The following is a 23,161-nucleotide window of genomic DNA, read 5'->3' as shown; positions in this document are numbered from 1 at the left end:
CCATGGAATGGCATCATCGCTTCCTGAGGGAAAAGCATTTATTAAATGGTCTGAGCACAAAGCAGAAGCTGCAGGGACCTGGTTCTTGTCCACACTCCTCTTCACTCACAGCCTTTGGAAGGTGACTCGCCTGTTGGGGCTTTAGTTACTGAGTGGCGATGCTTTTAGGTGACCTAATAAAACAAAATAAAAGCTAAGTAAAACTTTAAAAGGAGATAAGCTGAATGTGCAGGGGAGAGAGGGGAGCCATTTAGTATGTGCTTGAAAGACACACAGGGTTCCACTGGGGTGCAAGCAGGAGATCTCAGAGTTCCATAAGCACTTGAAAGTGTATAAAATGCATCCATGTGGGAAAAACGGAGGTGAGTAGTGGTCATTGTGTTGGCTTAAAGTCCTGATTTTGCTATCCAGCTGTAGGAGACAGATCCAAAATCCCTGGCTGCTCTGGGCTGACATGAAAACTTCCTTCTGAAAGGGGCAGGCAAAAGTAGTCCTAGCTGTTTGAGATCCTCCAAGTCCAGGGCATCAGAGGAAGAACTGAATGTACTCTCTCATCCTCTTGATGGATTTGTGTGGTTTTTGTACTCTTGACTTGGTGTTGTTCAGAGGATGGGGTCAGAGTCTGTGGGGTCTGGGAGTTTTAATTATTTAATTTAATAAAAAGCAAGTGCCACCATATGGTTGAGTTCTTCTTTTCTGTTGGAGCTTTGCAAGCTAACGGAGAGCATGGGGCAGTGCCTGCAGAAGCTGGGAGGTCCCCTCCCCTAGGGATTGCAGAGGGTGAGGAGGGACCTTCCTACCAGTGCTGCAAGGTGATGTTCAACCACAGAAATGCACAGAATAAATGGTGCTAACCCCATTGCCTCGCGTCTCGGAGCTGCCCTGGCCCCTGAGAGGGCCGGGGAAGGTGGGCACCCCTCCTGCCAGCACAGCTGCGGTGTCTGAGGTCTCTGCTTGCCTGCTGGGTGTCAAACTAAACCTCTTCCCCTTCCATCATCTGCCAGAGCACAGGGAAAACAAGCACCTTCCTTTCTTTTGTGTCCCACTATTTTCATGTCCTTTTAACCCCCTTTTCGGGCTGCTGGGCCAGCGTGTGCTGTTTGTGTTGGCCGCTGCCGCATGCACCCGCAGGAGTGCTGAGTCAGTCTCTGAAAAGGCTTTTCAATGTTACTTGGAAAAGGGGAGAACAATGAAAGGCATTTCTCATCCTTCTTTAAATTTATTTATTGCATTCTTCCACCCTCTCCAGCTAATTCAACTGCCACTCGGCCTCCAATCCCGGTTAGTAGAGATGGTCCCGCGTGTACAGCATGATGGTCTTCAGCGCCAGCCACGTCTCCTGCGCAGTTGGGACAATCTGCTTGGCGGGGAGCAGGAATCCGTAGCGCCCCGTGTCCCGCAGCTCAAAGGTGAAGGAGTACTTGATGCCCTGATTGTATGTCCAGTCGACAGTTGATCCACTCGCTTGGTCTGAGTGGGGAAACAACAGGTGGGATGCAAAACATTAGTCGCTCTGCATCATACAGGTATTTCATGGGATGTTTTGTCTAAGACAAGGTGAGAGTGATGATGTTGGTTTAAATCGGGGGAACCACCATGGCCCCCTATTACTTACAGATGGTGGTGAAGATGCTGCCATACTTGTAGTTGGTGCCATACAGAGAAGACAGAGCTGTGACTGCCTTCTCAGAGATCTGGTGCTGGGAATACACAGAAAGGAGAAAAATGAGCGGAAGAAGGGAAAAGCCTGCAGGAGAGATTTTTCACCTGTGCCACAGGCAAAAAGGATATCAAAGCTCAATAGGCTTGGCCTGGGGCAGCAGCAGCCCTACCAGTTCCTTCTGGTCAGGCACTGGGGTTCTGGTGTAGCCATAGGGGTAGAGCAGGAGCTGGGAGTAGCTGTGGATGGAAATGAAAGCCTTGATGTTCCCATGGTTCTTCACAAAGTCCACGATGGCCTTCACCTCGGGCTCCGAGTTGGCGTAGGGTCCGTGGTACGTCTCTGAGCAAGGGTTTCTGCTGGCCCCAGGCCCTGTGGAGAAGAGGACAGTGAAAACACAGTGTGGGTGTTTGGGGGCAGTTGGGTGGCTCAGAGAGTCACAAGGGCAAAGAGCCTTTTCCATTTCCAAGGCCAAGAGCTTTTCCCACCCCTCAGCTGCTTGGTGGCCAGTGAGGAACACTCTTGGAGCTCCTCCTAGATATTTGTATGATGACTTTTATTTATTGTCCCCACTGTGCTGGTCACTAAGGGACATCAAAGCCCTGGTGGAGCCCAAACCCTTGCCTCTGCCACAGAGAGCCAATCCCATCCCTCCCCCAGGGGACATGAGTGAATCTTTCTGAGCCAGAAATGGCCTTGGAGCCTCCGTGTGGAGGGTGGGAACCTGCCGCAGGTTCTCTGACCTCCAAAACCTGCGTCCCAGTTGCGGTTGGGGTCCACACCGATGCAAACGGAGCCTGATTGCTTGGACCTGGTCTTGCGCCACATGCGATTCTGGAAGAGCAGAGCCATCTCAGCTGGTGCCCAGGGTTGGAGCTCCGACCCTGCCCCCCAGCCCCATCCAGCATGGCTGTAGGAGGTGCAGAGAGGAAAGCTGGGGTGGTACCTGGGTTTGGGTGAAGGCAAAGCCATCTGGGTTGGTGACAATCTCCAGGAAGATGTCCATCTGGTCCAGGATGGAGGCCAGACCTTCATCATTCTCATGATCCACGACAATCTAGAAAGGATGATGGTTCGGGGCTCCCTGGTGCTGCTGGAGCACTTTCTTCTCTGTGCGTTCAGCCACCTGGCATCCACAGTGGCTGCAGGACCTTGTGGCCCTTTGGGGACATAAGACATGTCTGAGAGGTGCCCGTACCTTCTTGGCAAACCAGACTCCGCTGGCCTGTGTCACCCATTCACGAGAGTGGATGCCAGTGTCGATCCAGACGGCTGGGCGGTTCGTACCCCCTTTGCTGAACTGGAAGAGCAGAATGGGGGGGGTTGGCTTTGTCCCTGGCCTCACTCCCCCCTCCAGTCACCCCACATACCCCAAATCCTCACCTTGAGCACATAGAGTGGGCGGTTCTCTGTCGACCGTCCAATCTCGACCTTGCTGACCAGGTTGGGGTTTTCGGCCACCAGCAGGTCCATGAAGGTGTAGATCTGGGGAAGAGGGATGGGGGGGTCATTCCCAGCTCACCCCTTGAAGCAAAGGACTTTGCAAGAGCAATTACAGGATGTGATTTTCCCCCAAAATGCCCCAAATCTTGTGCTTTCTCACCTCGTCCAGGGTATGGTAGGTGGCATAGTCAAAGGTATTGGTGGAGAGTGGCAGCTGGCGGCGGCTACGAAGCAACTCTGTCTGCTCGTTGTCCACCAGCGCCTGGGGGACACAAGGCAGGATGAGACATAGTCCCCCACTGCACCGAGACCCTGTGTCTCACCCACCTCCCCTCTACCACTGCTGACCTGCACGTCCTCGATCATGATGGAGTAGGAGACGCCGTTGGCTTCCAGGTGGGCTTTGAAGGACTGCAGGCTGGGGAAGGGCACACGGACATCAACCGGGTACCCAGGGCCACGGGGTTCCAGCCAGAAATCCAGCTGGAGCAGGAGAAAGTGAGGTGAGGGGGTTGGATCTGGCCTCAGGCTGCCCCTGCTGCACCATCCTGTCTTGCTTTTCACAAAGTGGTCCCCATCATCCCACATCCAGCCCCTCCTCCAGCGCCATCATCCCTCATCTAGCCCCCCCAGCCCTGCTCTACAGTGTGGCTTAGGGGGTGCAAACCAAGGGACACAGGCTGGAGGGGTCTCCCCAAAAGCCACCCCCACCGTTGCATCCGGTACCTGCAGCTCCTCAAGGTCCTGCAGCTCCTGTACCACCTGCAGCTCCTCATCGCTGGTGGGGGTGATGCGCAGCACCTGGTGCCTGTGGGGTCAGGGGGTGTTGCAGGAGGTGGGGCCAAGCTCTGGGTCCCTGGCGTCCAGGCTAATCCCCACCTCATCCATCCCCCCACCCTGGGGATTTTCACTGAGGCTCTTCCCAGGGGTGTCTGTGCCCCCTCAGGACTGAACCAGCTCCTTCTTCCCCAGCTGGTGCTACTGCCCCCATCCCAGCCACACCCCACTGGACGGACTGCCTACCCAACAAAAGTCTCGGTGCTGGTGGCCGCTGCCACCAGGGCAGCCAACAGCACAAGGACCTTCATCGTCAGCTGAAAGAGCCCGTCCTGTGTCCTGATGGGACCTTGGGGCCTCTTAAATCCTATCGGGATGGTGGCCCCCAGCCCAGCCCCTCCAGCTGTCCCCTTTCCCAGGGCCGTGGGAAGGCTCTGGCTGGCACCAGCCAAGGTCAGACACTGCAGCCCTGCCGTACCCCCATCCACTGCACTCCGGGTCCCGGACAAACCTGTCCCAGGAACTGGCCAGGACTGTTGGTGAGTCACCTACTGGCAGGGCGAGAAGCAGGGAGGTGCCAAAATCCCACCGCCCACAGTGCTGGCTGTGGCTCAGAGCTGCGAGGAGGAAAAGGATAAATTTGGGTCGAGAAAGTGCAAGATGCAGATTTTTTTTGCACAGGGAACTCGGTGAGCTGGTACCTAAGCTGTGGCTGTGGTGGTGGGGGCAAGGGAAATTGTTTTAAAGTTTGGCACGGGACAGAGGTCAGAGTGGGTGGTGGTCCTCCCAGGTGGCAAAAATAAAACAACAAATGCCTGAAAGCACTTCACACCCAGCGATGGCCCTGAGGGTGCCTGGTGTCCCTCCCCACAGCCCCCAGGGGTGGACGATGGAGCAATGCTACCCAAAACCCCATACATCTGGGTTTGGTTGCCCAAAACCCACACATCTCCTCCCAGGTCCTTCAGGGCTGTTGGCTCCAAAGGATAGGAACTTGTAGGGCCAAAGCCACAAGGTGGGAAATAAACACCTGCAGGGATAGGAATCCTTTTTCACTGGTTTTCTGAAGTCTAGCATGAAAAGTCACCAGCCTTAAATCATAGAATCTCCTGGATTATTTATTGAGATGAGAGAATGCCGTGGGAGGTGCTGGGTTCAGTATGGATGCTCCAGGACATAGACCATGATGTCCAGCAGCGCTGGCCAGGTCTCAGTAGCGGTGGGGATGATCTGGCTGCTGGGCAGGAGGAAGCCATAGCGTCCTGTGTCCCTCAGCTCGAACGAGAAGGAATATTTCACCCCATTGTCGTAGGCCCAGTCGACGGTGGTGCCATCTGCCAGATCTACAAGGAGAGAAGCGCAGACATGATCCCAATGCTGAGCATTTGTGGTAGACACAGTGCTGTGGGATGAGGAAGGGACACTTACAGATGGTGTCCACAATGCTGCCGTACGTGTATTTTGTCCCATACAGGACAGCCAAGTCATTCACCGCCTTTTTAGCCAGTTCATTCTGCAACGAAGAGCCCCAAAGTGGTGAGACCTAGTGGACCAAGACCTTGGGGCAGCAGGAACCCCAGGGCCATGGGATCTAGAGCCCAGCATTGTTTCCCACCCCTTCTGCTCTTTCTTTTCCCCAAACACCCTTAGTTTTTGATAGGTGGGAGATATGTCTTGCAATCACCCTCCCTCCAAGAACCAGATGATGGGCTTCAAAGTGCAGGTTGCATCTAACAGGAGGAGCAGGGAGGGTCCTGGGATGATCTGACCTGACTTCTCTAGCAAGGCTGGTGCTTACAGCCCCATGTTTACATTTTGGGGTCAGCTCACCAGTTCTTGGTGGTTGGGCACAGGCTCTGTCTTGTAGCCATAGGGGAAGAGCAGCATCTGGGAGTAGCTGTGGATGGAGATGACTGATTTCATATTCCCGTGGCTGTGGATGAAGTCTACAATAGCTTTCACTTCTCTCTCAGAGTGAGCATAGGGACCACGGTAGATGTCAGAGCAGGGGTTGCTGCTGGAGCCGGAGCCTGGGGCATGGCAGAGGAGGCACCATACAGAGAGACAGCCCTGGGGAAGGGTTTCCAGCCCCCAGGTTTCTCCCCTTTAGCAGGAAGCTTTGAGGCACATATGATGCCTTGCATGGGGACCTGCTGTCCTGCCTCTCACCTCCAAAGCCAGCATCCCAGTTTCGGTTGGGGTCCACTCCAACGCAGTGGGAGCTGGCATTGATGGACCTTGTCTTGCGCCACATGCGGTTCTAAGAGCAGATGGGGGTGAGACCATCACAGGGATGTAGATCGCATGACCTTGGGGGACAGATGAAGCCCTCTTGCCCAAGCATCTCTGGGGATGGGAGGAAACCACCACCAACAACTCACCATCCCACATGGGAAGGAACATCCCTCCCCACCCAAAAATTACATTCAGCCAAAGCTGCTGGAGACAAGTGCTGGGACAAGTCCCACAGTGTCCCTGCACTCACGGAGCTGTGGGTGAAGGCAAAGCCATCGGGGTTGGTGATGATCTCAAAGAAGATGTCCATGCTGTCCAGGATGGCAGTGACAGAGGGGTCCTGGCCATACTCCTCAGCGATCTGCACAGGGAGGGGACTGGGAGCTGCATCGGTGCCCCTCAGGGATAAGGGAAGCGACCAAGCGGCTCAGCAGGGAGGTGTTAAAGAAGGGCTGGGTTAAGAATTGGGGTTCCATGTCCCAAGAGCATGTGGTTACCTTGTTGGCCGTCCAGATGCCAGTGGCTTGGGTGACCCATTCCCGCGAGTGGATGCCCGTATCCAGCCAGATGGCCGGCCTATTCGATCCCCCAGTGCTGAACTGTACAGAGAGGGGGGATTTCAGCCCCGTGCCCTTCCAGGGCTGGGCAAGGTGAGGGTGCCCCTGGTACCCACCTTCAACACATACAGGGGTCTGTTCTCATAGCTCTGCCCGATCTGGATCTTGCTAACAAGGCTGGGATGACCGTCCACCAGCATGTCTATCCAGTCATAGATCTGAAAGGAGATGCTGCTGGGTCATGAGGCTCACCTTGGCTTTCTTTTTGGTTTTTAGGGTATCCAGCACCACATGCAACATGTAGAGCTTCCCTGGAGAAGCCCTGGTGCTTCCCTGGAGAAAACCAGGTGCTTGGACCTCTGTGTGAGCAGGGAGATGCACATTGCAAAGGCTTTTGCAAAAGCAGAATCAGTGTGGGGAGTGGAAAGCTCTGAGATCCCCCAACAGCATCACAGCCTCCATCAGCCACCCACAGAGCTCCAACTACAAACTTTGACCCCCAAAATGAAGTTGAAGATGTCTTCCAGTGAGGCAGGGAGATACCAGGAAAGGCCATGCTGCACATGGAGGGATGACCGGTCTCCCAGCTCAGTGAAACCTCCACCCAAGGAGGAGAGATATGTCCTGGGTGGGTCTCACCTGCCACCACAAATGTCACTACACAGATGCAACCATGACACAGGCTGAGTGTGACCCCAGCAAGACAAAGCGAATGCTCTGCAGAGCAAAGTACCTCGTCTATTGTGTGGTAGGAGGCAAAATCAAATGTTTTGGTGCTTCTCCCTATCCTTCTAGACTTCATCATAGTTTTTTTTTCCTCATCCAATAATTCCTGTTTAGGAGGGAGAAAAAGAAAATCAAACAGGCTGAAAGGAGGAGGGGATTGGGGTTTTCTTCAACTTCCTCATGCTTTCCAACTTTTGGATCTTCTCTTGGGACTGAACTACAAGAGTTTGTCCCATTCCCCACCACAGCCCTTACCTGCACATCCTTGATCATGATGCTGTAGGAAATGCTGTTGGACTCCAGGAAGATTTTGACTGCTTGGAGGCTGGGGAAGGGCACCCGCAGGTCAGCTGGGCGGCCAGGGCTGGTGGGGTGACGCCAGAAGTCAACCTGATGTGGAGGAGAGAGCTCAGCCCCATCCTGTGCTGGTGCTCATCTGTTGAGCTTCCAGCACCAAAAGGGGTCTCAGAAGAGTTTCCCATGAAGGTTCAAAAAAGTTTTTTGGACAAATTTTGGGGCACATGTAGGTACCAGGATGGGTCAGGGTCCCTTTGCCTTACTCAATGGATCTTCTACAGAAACACCTTTCAGCCTAAGTTGTTTGTTGACTGCAAACGTCCCTTTGACTGATGAGTATTTGTGATTTGAGCAGACATGGCGAGACACCAGGATCATTGTGTGCTGGTTCTGCTCTTTAATTCAATAGATGTATCTCCTAACATCGGTTTTGCAGTGCAGATGCTGTTTCCTGCCACCCCTCCCCCATCTCTCTCCTGCTGCTCCCACTGCTTAAATTTTTTGCTGGTATTCACCCTGCAAAGCATCTAGGGCAAACACAAAGGGAACAGAGTTACATCGTAATTCAAGCCAAAAAAAATAAATAGCAATGACATTTTAGACTTGAATACTCAGCCTGGGTACGATGATGTTGCAGTGACTGGGGTGTTCCCGCTTCACACAAAACAGGACAGCTGAGCTCAAGGTGCCCTGAGCTAAGTATTATATTTATATAGTTATAAATTATACATATCCAAAATGGGAAGGAATACCGGATGTGAGGTCAAAAGAAGGATGGAGCCCTGGACATCACCAGGGTCTCTGTTTTACACAGGGGGATGCTCAGGGCCCCATCGGAGCTCACCTGTAGCTCTGCCTGCTCACCCAGCACCCTGAGCAGGGTGATCTGCTCCTCGTTGCTGGCTGTGATGCGGAGGACCTGGTCCCTGCAGGGAGGTAGAGGCATCAGCACATGTGGGAGGGATCACAGGATGGGGATGGGGGTGGGTGTGGGAAGGAGCTGAGCTTCCAGCACTGCCAGGGCCCCATCACAGCTGGGTGGAGGCTGTGGAAGGTCTACACTGGCTTGGTGGGTTGGAAAGCACATCAGTTGTTGGAGGTTTGATGTCAAGAATGAAAAATGCAGGTTCAGGACAGTCGTGATGGGAAAAAAATCAAGTGCCAGAGAGCCCAAATCAGTCTTCACCCTTCCTTCGATCACAGGAGCTCCAAAACATTAGGAAATAACTAAGTCATCAATATGTTCTGTCTATATCCATCTACATGTTAGATATTTCCTAATGTATCTCCCACTCCAGCCTGGCTGGGCTCCCTCAGGGACAGGTAAGCCCCTCCTGAGAAGGAATGTTCTCCTTCTCTGGCAGCAAGGCTTCCCCATCTTGGGCCAGTCCTTCCCCTGGTAAAGCTCAGGATGATGCTCTTGGGATTTAGCATCCCCCAATTTCTACCTGTTACATGCTCAAAACCTCCCCCCAAAGCTGGACACATCTTTCCCAGTGTCCCCATGGAAAAAGCTGCTGGCTTTCCCTCCTTTGGGATGTCACTCTTCTTCTTGAACCCAAAGGACAGCAGACAGGGCCAGGCATCTCTCACCTCGGTCCCTCTCCCCAACCAGGGTGCCCCACCACCCCTTGTTTCTGGCAGGACTTACCCCACGAAAAGCTGCTCGCTGCAGGTGGCTGTTACAAAGGTCGCAAAGACCAGGAGGATCTTCATGGTGAGTGGATGCAGACAAGCCCCAGCCCCCAAGGGAGCATACAGCTCCCCTGTACAGTGCTCTGGGGGCATTCGTGGACCTTCTCAGCAAGGTCACATCTGCTGTCCCTGGGGAGCCAGCATCGACAAACAGATTAGCCAGGAACAGCTCCTGGGAGCCCAAATGTTTGCTTTATTTGGCAAAGTCAATAAAAGAGCAGCCAAATTAGGGAGGATCTGATAACGCCTTCCTGGCGTTTGGGTCCTGCTGCGAACGGAACGGCGAGGGAGGGTGCGTGCCCTTGCACCCAGCTTGGTGCGAGTGGCTGTCATGGTCACAGTCACCACCCAACCCAGGGGCATGGGATGGTGCCAGTTTATGATTAATTACTTATATGCACGCATATATAGACACAAAAAATTTAAAATATATCAGTCAAATTATTACCAGTGATGCCATTTATCAAACCGCTCCCAGGAGTGAGGCCAAGTGACGATGGATGCAGTCTCACCTCAAAGATGAAGGGTGGCCCAGGGCCAGGTGTTCCCACAAGGGTCCAAGGGGCTGCACAGGGACATTCACCTGGAGGTAATGCTCAGAGAGAGAGAAAGAGGGGCTTGTTTTGGGGTAGAAAGCGAGTTATTTTTGTCTTCAGCATAGACACATGAGTGGGCAGGACAGCAGCTCCTGGAGCAGCTGTTGCTGACTTCTGCTGTCTGAGGAGGTCAGTTTGTTATAGTGGTTTCTTTGTTCCACAGGTTATACCAGTGTCTTTGTTCCACAGGTTATAGCAGTGTCTTTGTTGCGCGCTTATCTATGATGCCCCTGCGCTCCTGCCCACACTTGTCAAGGATGCTCCAGGTTCCTGGGCTGTGTTCCCAGGCTGGCAGCCATCATCTCTGTCAGTTTTTTAGCAGACATCTTCTGTTCATGTTTTTCCCCATTAAAACCAGGTTGTCTTTCTGGTAGCCCCAATGGCAGAGTGCCATGGGAAAGGCACTGTGGTCAGGGAGTCTGTTATGGCTTCATAACGCTTAACTGGTGATGTTGCTGATCTGGTCCTGGTCGGTGGTGTCAGGCTAGAGGTCCTCACTGAGGCAGGATCATGGGGCGGTTGAGGTGGGAAGGGACTGCAGGAGGTCTGTATCTGACCTCCTGGATGAAGCAAGATCAGTTCTGGGGGCAGACCAGGTCTCTCCATATTGGGTCTTATAGTCACAGAATCATGAAATGGCTTTGTTGGAAGGGACCTCAAAGACCATCTAGTTCCAGCCCCCTGCCAGGGACAGGGACACCTTCCACTAGACCAGGTTGCTCCAAGCCCCATCCAGCCTGGCCTTGAACACTTCCAGGGATGGGGCAGCCACAGCTTCTCTGGGCAGCCTGTGCCAGTGCCTCGCCACACTCAGAGTGAAGAATTTCTTCCTAATATCTAATCTAAATTTACCCTGTTTTGGCTTAAAGCCATTCCTCCTTGTCCTGTCGTCACTACAGGCCCTACTAAAAAGTCTGTCCCCATCTTTCTTGAAAGCCCCCTTTAGGTACTGGAAGGCCGCCCTAAGGTCTCCCTGGAGCCTTCTCTTCTCCAGGCTGAAGAACCCCAGCTCTCTCAGGCTGTCTGCCTAGGAGAGGTGCTCCAGCCCTCTGGTCATCTTCCTGGCCTCCTCTGGACTTGCTCCAACAGGTCCATGTCATCCACCAGTTCCCTCAGGGCCTGTGAATGCACCTTATCAGGTCCCATGGACATGTGCACCTTCAGGTTTCTTAGATGGTCTTGACCCTAATCTTCTCCTGTAGTGGCAGTTCTTCATTCTCCCAAGATTCTTCCAGAGTTCTCCAACGATGGAGGCTGCACACCCTCTCTGGGCAATGTGTCCCATTGCTGGACTGCCTCCTGATGGAAAAGCACTTTCTTATGCCCAGCCTGGCTCTCTGTTTCAGCTGATGCTGTTGTCTCTCCCATCACACTTCATGGAGCTTTGCTCCATTTTCTCAGTAATCTCTTCACAGGGATGGGAGAGTCCTCGTTAGGTCCTCCCAACCCAGAGCTGTCTCAGCTCCAGGCCAAACCAGCCTGTCTCCCTCAGCATCCCATCATGGGACACATCCTCCTGTTTTGGTGGCCTCCACTGATCTCACTCCAGGTCCCTTTTTGGACTGTGCCAGGGGTTCAAAAACTGGATGCAGTTGTCATCAAGCCACATACTTAGAAGCAGAAGGACCAGGTGGCCTCAAGGCCTGGATGATTGGAATGAGCTTCAAAGCCAGTATGAGGTCACAAGTCTGCAACCCCAGGGCCAAGGCTCCTCAGGCTCTGCAACTCCTGCCCACCATCTGCCACAAGGTCCTCGCTCTGGTGACAACAGGTCAGCCAGGTCCAAGAGCCAACTGTGTGCCCTGGACCCTCCCCATCAGTGTGGTTTTAATTGCTGGCTACAGGCGGGATTTTGGAAGGGTGGGTCAGTTTAGGAAGCAGGTGCCACCAGATGGGGCCATGAGCAGAGGGGAGGGATGGGGACATGCGGGGAGCACAGCTGCCCCATGTTGGGGTTTGCTTTCCAAAACAGCTGCACTCAAGCCAAAACAAACCCACGTGGTACTTCCCTATGCCTCAGCTGCACCTTCACCTTCCTTTCCCTGCCAACGGCCTCACATCCTTTGAGTCTGAACTAACATTTTTCCAGCTACATCAGGTGTGTTTGCTCTCCTGCCAAGCTCATGGGGGAGTGAGTAACTCACCAGCTGCTGAGGGGATCACAGGACATTGAGATAAACCCGTTAGACTTGATAATCACTGCAACAGCAGCAGGGACTGCTAATCTCCGACTCTTCAGTGGCTTGAGTGCACAGCCCTGAGCTGTTTGCTCTTAATGCCCAAGAAATTATCAGACTGAACAACAGAAGGAAGGAGGTGGGCTCTTGAAGGACTGTGGACTGGAGGAGAGCAGGCATCCTCCATCTCCACCCTCCGACCGTGCCCACTGGGCAAATCTGGGAGGGAGAAAAGGGACACGACCAATACATGGGGCTATTAGGCCATCTCCCTCCCACCAGTTGTCGGTGACCTGCCCCCAGAAGGCAGCTCTGTCAGAGTCCCCAGGTTTACAAGAGCAGTGACACGGAGCTGTTATGAACAAAAAAGAAAATCTTCCCTGTCCTCTTTAAACAGCAACTAGATGCTACTGGAGCAGAGCATAAGGCAGGCTTGTGTAATTCCCCCAGCTGTAGCTATACTGCAGTAGTGGAGCAATTGACTTTCCACACGGTCTAGTTTACCATTCAAGTGCTTCAGCAGCTCTGAAAAGTTGACACCACTTCCAATCCACAAATTTCAGGAACACTTTCAAAAACCTGCACCCCCACCACCTGGGAGCCAGTTTCTGCACTGGTGACAGGGCTGGTTGTGAAGGGGGGTTACTGTGCCTGCGGGGAGGTTTGCAGAAGTACAAAGCTCTGTTACGGGCTGGTGTTGCTTGGAGCAAATACATTTTTCATTTGCTAATAGAGATGGAGCTGCAGAGGGCACAAGGCAGAACAGTTTGTAGCAGTCATGAGGTAGAGGATGATCATCTCCTTTCCCAGCATACCTTTCTGCTCTTACATTTAATCTTTCCTCAGCCTCCACACCATTGCAAGTCCCTCATCTGACTTTTGGCTCATCTGGGGGAGAAAGGCCTGCTCTCTTCATCTCACCAGAGGTCACTGACATCTCAATAGCTATACAAGTGCTCACATCTTCCATTCTCCTCTTGTCCCTGTTCCTACTGTGTCCTAAAACCTTCTAAGGGGTCTACCACGCACACAGATTCGCAGTGAACAAGACAAGCATTAAATGCTTTTTATACACAGACATGTATTGCTGTAGAAGGAATGCACACAGAGTTTTTATTCAGCCAGGTGCCATATCATTACAGCTGTTGCAAGCGCACCAAGGAAAGAGGATTTACAAGCTTGATGCTACAGGCAGCTGATTTCCACCCCAGCGTTTAGTATGGATTGTCTCGCACGTGCTCCATGATTGTTTTCAGACCCAGCCAGGTCTCCTCCGCAGTTGGGATAATTTGGCTGGCTGGCAGGAGGAAACCATAGCGACCCGTGTCTCGCAGCTCAAAGGCGAAAGAGTATTTGATGCCATAATCATAGCTCCAGTCAATGCTGCCTCCACTGGCTTGGTCTGAAAGAGAAAGGGAGAAGAGCCAGAGGGGTGAGCAGAGGATGGATATGAGTTCTGCTGTCCTACTTTTTGTATCTGTGAGGAACAAGTATTAGGTTTTTAAGTGAACACTCAGCTCCAGTGTTTGGTGGTATCACTCTGCAGAAGCATCACTGCTTCCAAGAGGGAGAGACCTTGCGACAGGGACAGAGTCCACTGTCCTGGGACAGTCCGTAAAAGCTCAGACTAGCAAAATACTCACAGATAGTTGTGCAAATGCTCCCCACTCTAAAGGTGGTGCCGTACAGGGACCGGATGGAACTGGCAGCAGCTCTTCCCAAGGCATCCTAGAGAGGAGAAGATGAAGGACAAGTCAGAAAGTAGCCATGCTTAATGAGGCTAATTATTAAGATTTCACCAACCTGAACCATACTCAGAGAAATCTCCGAACTGCTTTACAACCTGCTTTCACACACACACCCCCAATAAACTAGTGCTAAATCAACCCATTTCTTAATGACTTATACTAATGACAGCACTCAAAACTTCCATAGTATTTTTGGGAGGTGACATTGCAGGTGAATTAAATCATAGCAGGTTCGATATCTGATCATCCAGCATTTCATCTTACCAACTGTCTTGTCAAGAGAAGGTTCAAGAGATACCAGAAAATCCCAAGACAGTCAGACATCACAGAATCACAGAATGGTTGGGGTTGGAAGGGACATCTGGAGTTCATCTAATCCACTCCCTTGCTAAAGCAGGTTCTCCCAGAGCAGGCTGCACAGTCACATCCAGGCAGGTTCTGAATGTCTCCAAGAGGAGACTCCACAGCCTCTCTGGGCAGCAGCTTGTTCCATATGCCCTGTCACCCTCAAGGTAAAGAAGTTCTTCCTCATATTCAGAAGGAACTTCCAATACTCAGTGGTCACTTTGTGCTCATTTCAACTGCAAAACTGCTGTAGAGAAAACAGTGCCAGGCTCTTCCCGGAGTAGGGCAAAAAGACAAGTGGCAACAAACAAATTGCTACAGGGGAAAATTGCATTTAGGTTATCAGGGAAAAAGAAAATCCCCATGACAGCAGGGAAACTTTGCAATGGGCTTGAAGAAGCTGTGGAATTTTGTTTTAGAAATATCAAAACAAATCAAAGCAATTGATTAAAACTCAGCTGGGCAAGGCCCTAAGCAACTCAATCTGACCTTGAAATCAGTTCTGACTCCAAAGCCTGCCTGCTTTCAGCAGAACTTGAGACTTGGAGACCTCCAGGGGTCTTTTCCACTTGAATTATGATTGTGAGATCCATCTTGCCTCAAAGATATTATTACAGCTGTGAGGCTGTCATTAAAGAAGAAAGGAGGAAACACGGATGAGCAAAGAGGGCTGAGAATGTGTGGGGATGGCACATGTTTGCATCTGACCAAGATTTCTCTTACAAAGGTGTTGCATTGCACCAGGGTTCGGTTCCCTCTCACAGATGGTTACTGTTATGGATGACACAGTTCAGCCTCTTGTTTTTATCGTGATATCTCACTGTAATAATTGAGTATACAAAGCCAGCTGGACAGAACAAAGGAAGCTAAAGCCAAGTCATTATGTCTCACCAGCTCGGCATAGTCTGCTGGTTCAGTGCATTTGTAGCCATAGGGATACATCAGAAGCTGAGAGTAACTGTGGAGGGTGAGGAAGGCCCGGATGTTTCCATGGTTCTTAATAAAGCTGACCACAGATTTAACTTCCACCTCTGAGTTGGCACTGGGCCCACGGTAAGAGTCAGAACAGGGATTACTACTGGCTCCAGGACCTGTTGGTGCAAAGAGGGAACAAAGGCAAACCTGTAAGAATTCATGAAAGGTCGAAGCAGACTAACACAAAGCCAGGCTTTCCTAACAACAGGTCTTCAGCCAAAGGCAAGGCCTTAAATGCTGATAAATGCTCAAGCAGCAGTCACAAAGCATGGATACTCAAGGGACATACTTCTAGATGGTACAGATCACTGCCTTCATCTTTCGCTCACTGGCAATCAATCAATGCAAAATTATCTTTACAAAAGACAGCTACCATTCTATTTGACCATTTTCTTTCTGGAACCCTTATGGTAAAGCAATTGCTGGTCCTGTTAACAGGATCTGGGAACATGAAAGGGAACTTTCTTCTTAATGACAGCCAGAATTCAGAAACTTTATTCCTACCTCCAAAACCTGCATCCCAGTTCCGGTTTGGATCAACTCCAACACATGGACTGCCTCGATTCTTGGAGCGAGTCTTCCGCCACATGCGATTCTGAAACAAAGAAACACTATGGCTTCAAAAAGGAGCAAATCTCAGTTCTTGCATTAAAACTGCTACCCAGAAATAGCTGCCATTCACCAGGAAGCAATCCTAGGCACGAGCCTAAGATTATTTCTGACGGGCTGACTGCCAAGATGGGCCAATGGACAAAAATCGAAGGGCTGGTGAAGTTACAGTGGGTTAAGATAGGTTAGACAAGTAATTAGTATCTTTGGCTGCCCAACTCTTTTGCAGCTCCTTCTTACAGCATTAAGAAATGGACTTTCAGAGCTTACTTCCTTCACATTTATTGTTCATTTGGAAGAGCATGACAGTTTCCTAAATCAGCTTAGACACACATCATGCTTACTCACTGTGGTGTGAGTGAATACATATCCATCAGGGTTTGAGACTGTCAGCAGGAAAATGTCCATTTTGTTCAGCAGAGAGGTGGTGGACGGATCCTTCCCATAGTCAGAGGCAATCTAAGTAGAGACAATATTGCACACTGTGATTATCAGCATACTTTCCCACATGCTTATGCTCTAACAGTTAGGTACAGAGGCAAGTCTGGCTTTCAGGGCAGGGAAACAAGAAACATCAATTATCTGCTGGCCATAACTGTCCCTTGAGAGACTTGGAGCTTGAAGAGAGCAATGAATCTGTTTTACTGTTTTACTCTGAAGACAGGAAGTTAATGGAAGAAGGCAACAACATTTTCCCCTGCCTGTCCCAGAGAACAGCCCAAGGCTGGCACTAAGATTGAGATGGATTAGCCAGGTGGAGAATACACATCTGTGCTGTGCTTCCCTGGTGGCTTAGTCGTTTTCAGCGGAATTTAAACACTTATTTATATACAGCTGGCAGTTTTGGCACTTTTGTGGAAGGTAACCAACCACACAGTGTTTTTCTGTGTCAGCAGATCAAAGCAGCAAATTAACCTCAAAGTCCTTGGTTATTTGTATAACTATCAGCCCTGCAGTACTCAACAATTTCACCTGAACCACTACATTTTGTCTATATATATCTAAACCCAGCTGTTCTAACAATACATAGCATTTTTCAACTCTGTCTAGGCAGCTGCCGTATTCTCTCTGGAGCTGGCAATGTTTTACAAGGGGTAAAGCCAGCTGAGCTGGCTAAACACATATGTGTTTCTATATCTGTGATATACTTTCAAATAGTCAGAGGCATGCCCAAGACAAAAGCTAAATCAATCACTGCTGAAGTAACCTGTTTAGCTATCCATATTGCACTCGCTTGGGTAACCCACTCTCGGGAATGGATACCGGCATCAATCCAGATTGCAGGACGGTTGCTTCCTCCAGTGCTGAACTGTCGAACAAACCAGAAAGTTTTAAAAATCTCACTGACACTTCTTAGTCAAGAACATCCCATATAGACTGGGATGCTTTGGACTGAATTGTGCTGTATATATAATACAGATGTATATTAGTACATGTATGCACACACTCTGTGATATATTAAATGTCCTACCTTGAGCACATACAAAGGCCGCTTTTCATAGGATTCTCCAATCTGGATCTTCTTGACAATGTTGCTATACGCGGATGCAAGACGATCCAGTTCTGCATAAATCTGAAATGAAAAATCATGATGACATTTACATTACATTTATGTATAGTACTGCCCAGAACAGTTGTGGGACTTGGTGAAATCTACTTTTCTCCCCTTTTGCCTTCATTACTACCACCTCTTCAAAGCCCCAGCTCATCCTATGTCAGTGTAGTCAGCGCTGTCCCTAACATCACAAAGTAGAAGGAAGCACTGCTGTACCATCAAGATCTACTTACTTCAGGAATAAGTTCAAAATCCTCTTTCAAAACTTCTGGCAATAAAAATACCTTACCCTCTGCTCTGCTGTAGAGCTACCGGTTTCCTGTATTTCCCTGTTTTAAGATTAATTTATTTCTCAATCTCTTTTGAGGGTCAGAAGGAAGGGTTTTGACAGAACTTTGCAGAAGAGTTTCTGAAAAAGTATGATCAACATTTGCCCCTTCCAACACTCTGTCAGGGAGAGTTCTGGCTTATTGTGCTGACCACAAAATGAATACATTTAAAAACAAAACCATGTGCCTAAAGAAGCTGGAACGACATTTTAGATCCCAATATAGGATATTTAATTGAAGACAGCATGAAAAAAGGCCAGAAAAAAGAATCCTCTTCCCCCAAAGCTGAGGTACTCACATCATCTAAAGAGTGGTAAGTTCCATAGTTGAAGGTGTTGCTGCTGCGGTCCCTTTGTTGACTGTTGGCCATATCTTGCTTTTCTTTATCTAAAACAACCTAAAAGAAGCCATTCAAATGTTGAGAAAAGCCTGCTCAGTTTGCAAACTTCTGACCAAACGTTTATTTCAAATACCAAAACAGTGGCACTGCATACTGAGTCCAGCCCCAGACCCAAAACTCCCACAGCTATGGAGCAAACAGGTGCGTGCTCCTGCTGAATGTATCTGTAGTGAAGTGGGCAAGAATACCAGTGTTTAAAAGGTCAGCACTAAGCTTTAAACATGTCTGAAGATGAACAAGAACAACACTGGAATGCGGGGGGAAGGCAGTGTTTCTGTTGAGTTAATGCTATTTTAGAAGCCATTTTGGGATTACTGCTCATGAAGAAATGTCAGATCAGTGCCCAAACGGCACATGGTGGTATACAGTTCTTTCAGATTATGATCCTGAACTACTCTTAACATAGTTTACTGAATTAGGAGCAACTTCAGCGTTGTGATTCCCAAATGTCTGAGACCAAAAGAAATTCCTCAGGGGTTACCAGCCTATGAGTTTACTGATGTCACTGTTCAACATGGTTTCAGATAGCATCTTCAGAGTGATCCCCACAGCTTCCCAGTGCAGCAGTGATCCACAGATTATTTTTGAGAAATTAATCCACAGACTACAAAGATAAAGCAAGGCCTTCATGGAAAGCAGAGTGAGTATAGAAGAGTCCCTGTTAATGAATGAGGCCAGATTGTGAATCACTAGTTGTTTCCAAAGGACATAAAAGCTAAATATGTGCCAATGGCATTGCCTACCTGAAGGTCTTCGATCAGGATGGAGTACTCAATCCCATAGGACTCCAGGAAGGCTTTGACAGCTTGGACCCTGTTAGCAGGGATTCGCACATCCACAGGGAGGTCGGGAGTGGAGGGATTTATCCAGAAATCAAGCTGAAATGAGAAAGGAAAATGGATTTGGTTTAGGGAAAGCATTCTGCAAACAGCTCTTCTAAAGCTTTAGAAATGCTGATTTCTCTCAAATTGAATGACTCCTGCAGCATTGTGCTTCATCATGCTTACAGCATGCTCTGTTCTTTAGCTTGGCCTCACCTCAACCTTGTATCAGTTAATGTGATAAACTCACACAAAAAAAACCCAACCCAAACCAACAAATGTCTGCGGGAGGCTAAAGTCAGCATTTTCACCAACTTCAGAGCTTCAGTCATATAAAAAGAGGAAGTTTTAGTCTTTTATGATGATTCTTTTACTACTCTTCCTTTTACCAGAGCTCTGTATTGCAGAAACCCATTGTTTTTATTTCTCCTTTGGCAGGATTTTTCTAAATTTTCATTTCTATACTAGTCAAATCAATATTTTTAAATAAAGTAATAATAAAAATTTTCACCAATGGCAATAAGAGCAGTAATAACCTAGAACTTTATAGTGTGTTTTCCTGTTTCAGTACAGTGTAGACTAACTAATAAATTCCTCACACAACACTGGGAGACAAGTACAAAAACGTTAGCATCCCCACTTTAAAGACAAGCTTTTTGATACTGAGATTAAGAGCAGATCAGTTAAAATATGACCGCAAACCCACTAGGAAGAAAACATGAATGCAGGCACTCCTGAATACCAAGCTGGTACTAGAACTTGCAGATCAACCACCAAGTATTGAGACAGGAAATTTATTTATGGCAGCTCCCACAGTATGGTACAAACCTTTCAAATGCAATGCAAAGTCCTACCCTGGTAAGTCCTACCCTAGTCTGAAACATTACAAAATGCCTCTGTGGTAATAACATACCTCAAGGTGTTCCAGTGATTCCAAAAGCTGTAACTTCTGAATCTCCTCCTCATTTCTTGTCTTGATTCGGAGAACCTGGTGCCTGCAATAAATCAGTAAGTCTTCAGAAACTGTCTCAAAATGGGGTCTGGTTGAACTAGCTTGTTATCGGATCATGAATTTGGTGGGTAGTTACTTGCATGTTACCAGCAAATATGGACTTCCTTAATGCAGTTGACTTAATGTCACCCAAGAGTTCAACCAACAACCCGCAGGGCTCACCTGCTATATGTGCACTAGATTAGTAACTAGTTAAATGGCAATTTTTAAGATTTCATCCTTAACAAGATATCAAGTGGATGAATTTTTAATTCAATAGAATCTTGCATCTATTAGTTATTTTTTATCAACAGCTTTCAGGAAAAAAAACACTTTCGCTGAATTTGCAAATGAACAAATACTGTGGGAGCACTATGCAACAAAGGAAACCAACTACTACATATGGGATTAATTTCCCCTTTTTTCAGTGTAGTCAAAGACTGTTGACAAACTTCCCTGTGTTGTCAGAAGCTGATACCATCAGAGGGTGGCTTGCACCATTTCAGGTGGAATGAATCACCCTCTGGAAGCACCTCACTCCAGGGGTTACAGAGGTAACCTCAGCAATTAATTTAGACTATGCATTGCACAACATACAGTGATCACAACATACAGCCTCTAAATGTATCTGTATATAAAAAATATATCCCATTCAAATACACAGTGTTCCAGGCTGCTTGGTAAAATACGTACAAACAAACAGTACTACAAGGACAGCCTGATGAAACCAGGCTTGCTCAGGCTGATCTAACTGCAGCCTACAACTACTTGAAGAGGAGTTACAAAAAAATTACAAACTCTTCTCAGTAGGGGTAGATGATAATAGGGGGGAACTGTTCTGAGCCCTGTTCTGAGCAGAGTGGTGCACTACGAAGTTCTAGAGGTCCCTTCCACCCAACGCTTTTATGAAATGATAAAAGGATCTCTGAACAAGTGTATGCAACAGCGGGGGGACAGAAGATCCTATTCGGGAGAACCAGGGGGGATTCTGAAAGAAACCTGGAAGGCATAATGAATTAACATCTGGAAGTACAGCCTAGGGTCAATGCTGTAGCCAAAAGCACACATGTGCCCCTTAGCTGTATATCCTGGGGTTCACTGCAAGTGAGCTGAGCATTAATGCTGCATTTGCAAATGGCATTTGGTGATTGAAGCATTTGGTGTGTTTGTTTTCATTCTCTTCCCGAGGCATATGCATTTGGTCACAGCTGGAAACAGAACAGAAGTCCACCATGGAGTCCCATACCCTGACCTGGCCCAACTGCTCTGCCAGCACCCACTGCAAGCAGTACTGAAAAATGGAGATGACTCAGCAAATCAACTTGAGTAACTGCAGGATTGGAAAACACAACTTAAGACAGGGTAAACAAGGGGCTTGCCATATGAACTCAGTTATGTGTGTGTTTATTTACTAGCATGGCCTCAGCTGCTGGGAAGAGACACTCGCTAACACCAGGTTCCTCAGTCTGGCCAGCTGACATGTAAGATTCTTTTGTTGGACCAAGTTAAAAAAACACTGAAGGCACTTTACCACATTAATAACTTATTATTGGATTGTCCATCACCATAGGCTTTATTTCTGGATTGGATTCTTCTGTGAAGAGATGAGGCTCATTAACCACAGCTACTGGACATGACTGAGAAATGAATTCATAAGAATTCAGCCTACGTTATGCCAGGGCCCAGATTAAGTGATCAAAATAGTTTCTCCTGGCTTTACAAATCCTAGAGTTTTAGTAAATTATGTATAGTAGTTCTTATTCTTAATCCTTACATCTTCATATACAGATTTACTCAGTGGAATCTAGTGCTCACTTCCTACATCTCAGGAAGTATCTATCAGGGGTTTTATCTTCTTCTATTAAGGTTCTTACATGGCCAGTAAAGGCTGTGAGGAAATACAGCAGGAGATAATTTTTGCAATGCAACATTAAGATAAAACTTTAGAATATAATGGTTGGAAATAAGGATTTGAATTGCTTCGGCTCTGAAGAGGATTAAGCATTTAAATAAAAATAAGAAACTTCAAAAACAAAGAGAAACTAGTGAGCTTTCCAGTTTGAAGCCAGGTTCTGGTCTTTTGGCTCTGCTTTGTGCTGGACCAGATCTGTAAAGCTCAACACTTGAGCTTTGCAGCAAGGTTCAGCTTCAGATCAAGGCTTGAGAATGCTCCTCAGGTACGATCAAAGCCAAAGCAAAGCCTTGGGTGAACAGGAATTTGGGAGCTCAACTCTGCAGCTAGAACTTTCTCCTTAGAAAACCAAAATGAAAGTAGAGAAGGAATCCTTCAGAGTCTGGAGTACCAAAGTAACATGACAAGTCAGTCATAAAAAGCCAAGAATGTGTCCCAAGCAGATGTTGTATAGTTAAGATAATGAAAAACAACAACTGGATAATACAGCCTTAAATGAAAGGTCTTCCGTAGAAGTATAACTCACCCAACAAAAGTTTCCAGGCACAAGGAAGCCCCGAAGAGGGCAAAGAAGATCAAAATCAGCTTCATGTTTTATGTGAAGTTCAACTCAGTCTAGCAAAGAAGAATTTATACAGGACTTGTTAAGAAACTCTTTTTCAGATAAAACATATCTGTTTTCCATGTGACTAAGTTCTCACATTTATCACAGCTTTCAAGGCAACCAGCAGATAGGAGGCTGATTTCAACTCCAAAAGAACATTTTCCACTGACACAGTCAAACCTGTAAGGGAGGAGTTGTTATCAAAATCTTCGCCCACAAAGTTCCCCAGTGTCTTTTCATGCATTTTTCCAGGTAGAGGAAAATAGAGGCAAACTGAATGTCATCCTAGCTCTCACTGGGAGTGAGGAGCTCTGCCAGTCAGCTCTTGGTCATGGGTTTTTCTCCGACACATTTCTAGTATCCCTCTCCTTGTTACAAAGAGGCAGACAGCAGAAAGATCTCACTCCGGCAAAAATACTCAATTTGAGGGATTAGTTTGAAGGACAATCTCTGGGTCCTGCCTGCTATGCAACAAGTTGTGTCTGATAGACTAGGCCAAGGCCATGCTATAAATTTGCTTTTATATACAAATTACACACTTCTAGATACAAGCCAGACAGTTTAAATATATTTTTAATTGAAGTTACTAGCATCCCCCAATCTTCAGTTGGGATGGTTTCATACAGATTCAAGCCAGCCAGTGCTTCAAGCAAATTAAGGTTGCAGCAAGATTAACATGAAAGCAAGTTGCTTAGCAGGAGCAGATAAA

At 48.3% G+C, this 23,161-nt stretch overlaps 3 protein-coding genes across 3 annotated transcripts; all 3 read right to left on the bottom strand.

Annotated features, from left to right (window-relative positions):
- Positions 1-1,282: 1,282 nt before the first annotated feature.
- On the bottom strand, positions 1,283-4,244 carry LOC119148816 (carboxypeptidase A1-like). The gene is made up of 11 exons (XM_037389388.1): positions 4,127-4,244; positions 3,830-3,911; positions 3,452-3,586; positions 3,264-3,365; positions 3,044-3,145; positions 2,859-2,960; positions 2,607-2,717; positions 2,404-2,494; positions 1,833-2,032; positions 1,616-1,700; positions 1,283-1,470 (listed from the first exon to the last, which is right to left on the bottom strand). The coding sequence occupies exons 1-11, from the start codon at positions 4,189-4,191 to the stop codon at positions 1,283-1,285; spliced, it is 1,263 nt and encodes a 420-aa protein (XP_037245285.1). The 5' UTR covers positions 4,192-4,244.
- Positions 4,245-4,977: 733 nt separating this feature from the next.
- On the bottom strand, positions 4,978-10,124 carry LOC119148828 (carboxypeptidase A1-like). Its single transcript, XM_037389404.1, has 12 exons — positions 9,903-10,124; positions 9,347-9,519; positions 8,540-8,621; positions 7,654-7,788; positions 7,406-7,504; positions 6,789-6,890; positions 6,613-6,714; positions 6,366-6,476; positions 6,050-6,140; positions 5,711-5,910; positions 5,309-5,393; positions 4,978-5,223 (listed from the first exon to the last, which is right to left on the bottom strand). The coding sequence occupies exons 2-12, from the start codon at positions 9,481-9,483 to the stop codon at positions 5,036-5,038; spliced, it is 1,332 nt and encodes a 443-aa protein (XP_037245301.1). The 5' UTR covers positions 9,484-9,519; positions 9,903-10,124; the 3' UTR covers positions 4,978-5,035.
- A 3,138-nt stretch (positions 10,125-13,262) lies between these two features.
- Positions 13,263-22,442, bottom strand: LOC119148653 (carboxypeptidase A2-like). The gene is made up of 11 exons (XM_037389109.1): positions 22,375-22,442; positions 19,859-19,940; positions 18,868-19,002; positions 18,023-18,121; positions 17,312-17,413; positions 17,048-17,149; positions 16,189-16,299; positions 15,736-15,826; positions 15,148-15,347; positions 13,807-13,891; positions 13,263-13,565 (listed from the first exon to the last, which is right to left on the bottom strand). Exons 1-11 carry the CDS (start codon positions 22,437-22,439, stop codon positions 13,378-13,380), a joined length of 1,260 nt encoding a protein of 419 aa, XP_037245006.1. The 5' UTR covers positions 22,440-22,442; the 3' UTR covers positions 13,263-13,377.
- Between the last annotated feature and the right edge of the window lie 719 nt (positions 22,443-23,161).

Source organism: Falco rusticolus, chromosome 5, assembly GCF_015220075.1.
Source record: "Falco rusticolus isolate bFalRus1 chromosome 5, bFalRus1.pri, whole genome shotgun sequence".
Lineage (NCBI taxonomy): Eukaryota > Metazoa > Chordata > Aves > Falconiformes > Falconidae > Falco > Falco rusticolus.
Note: the sequence above shows the minus strand (reverse complement) of the source record. Positions and strands in the feature narration are given on the sequence as shown.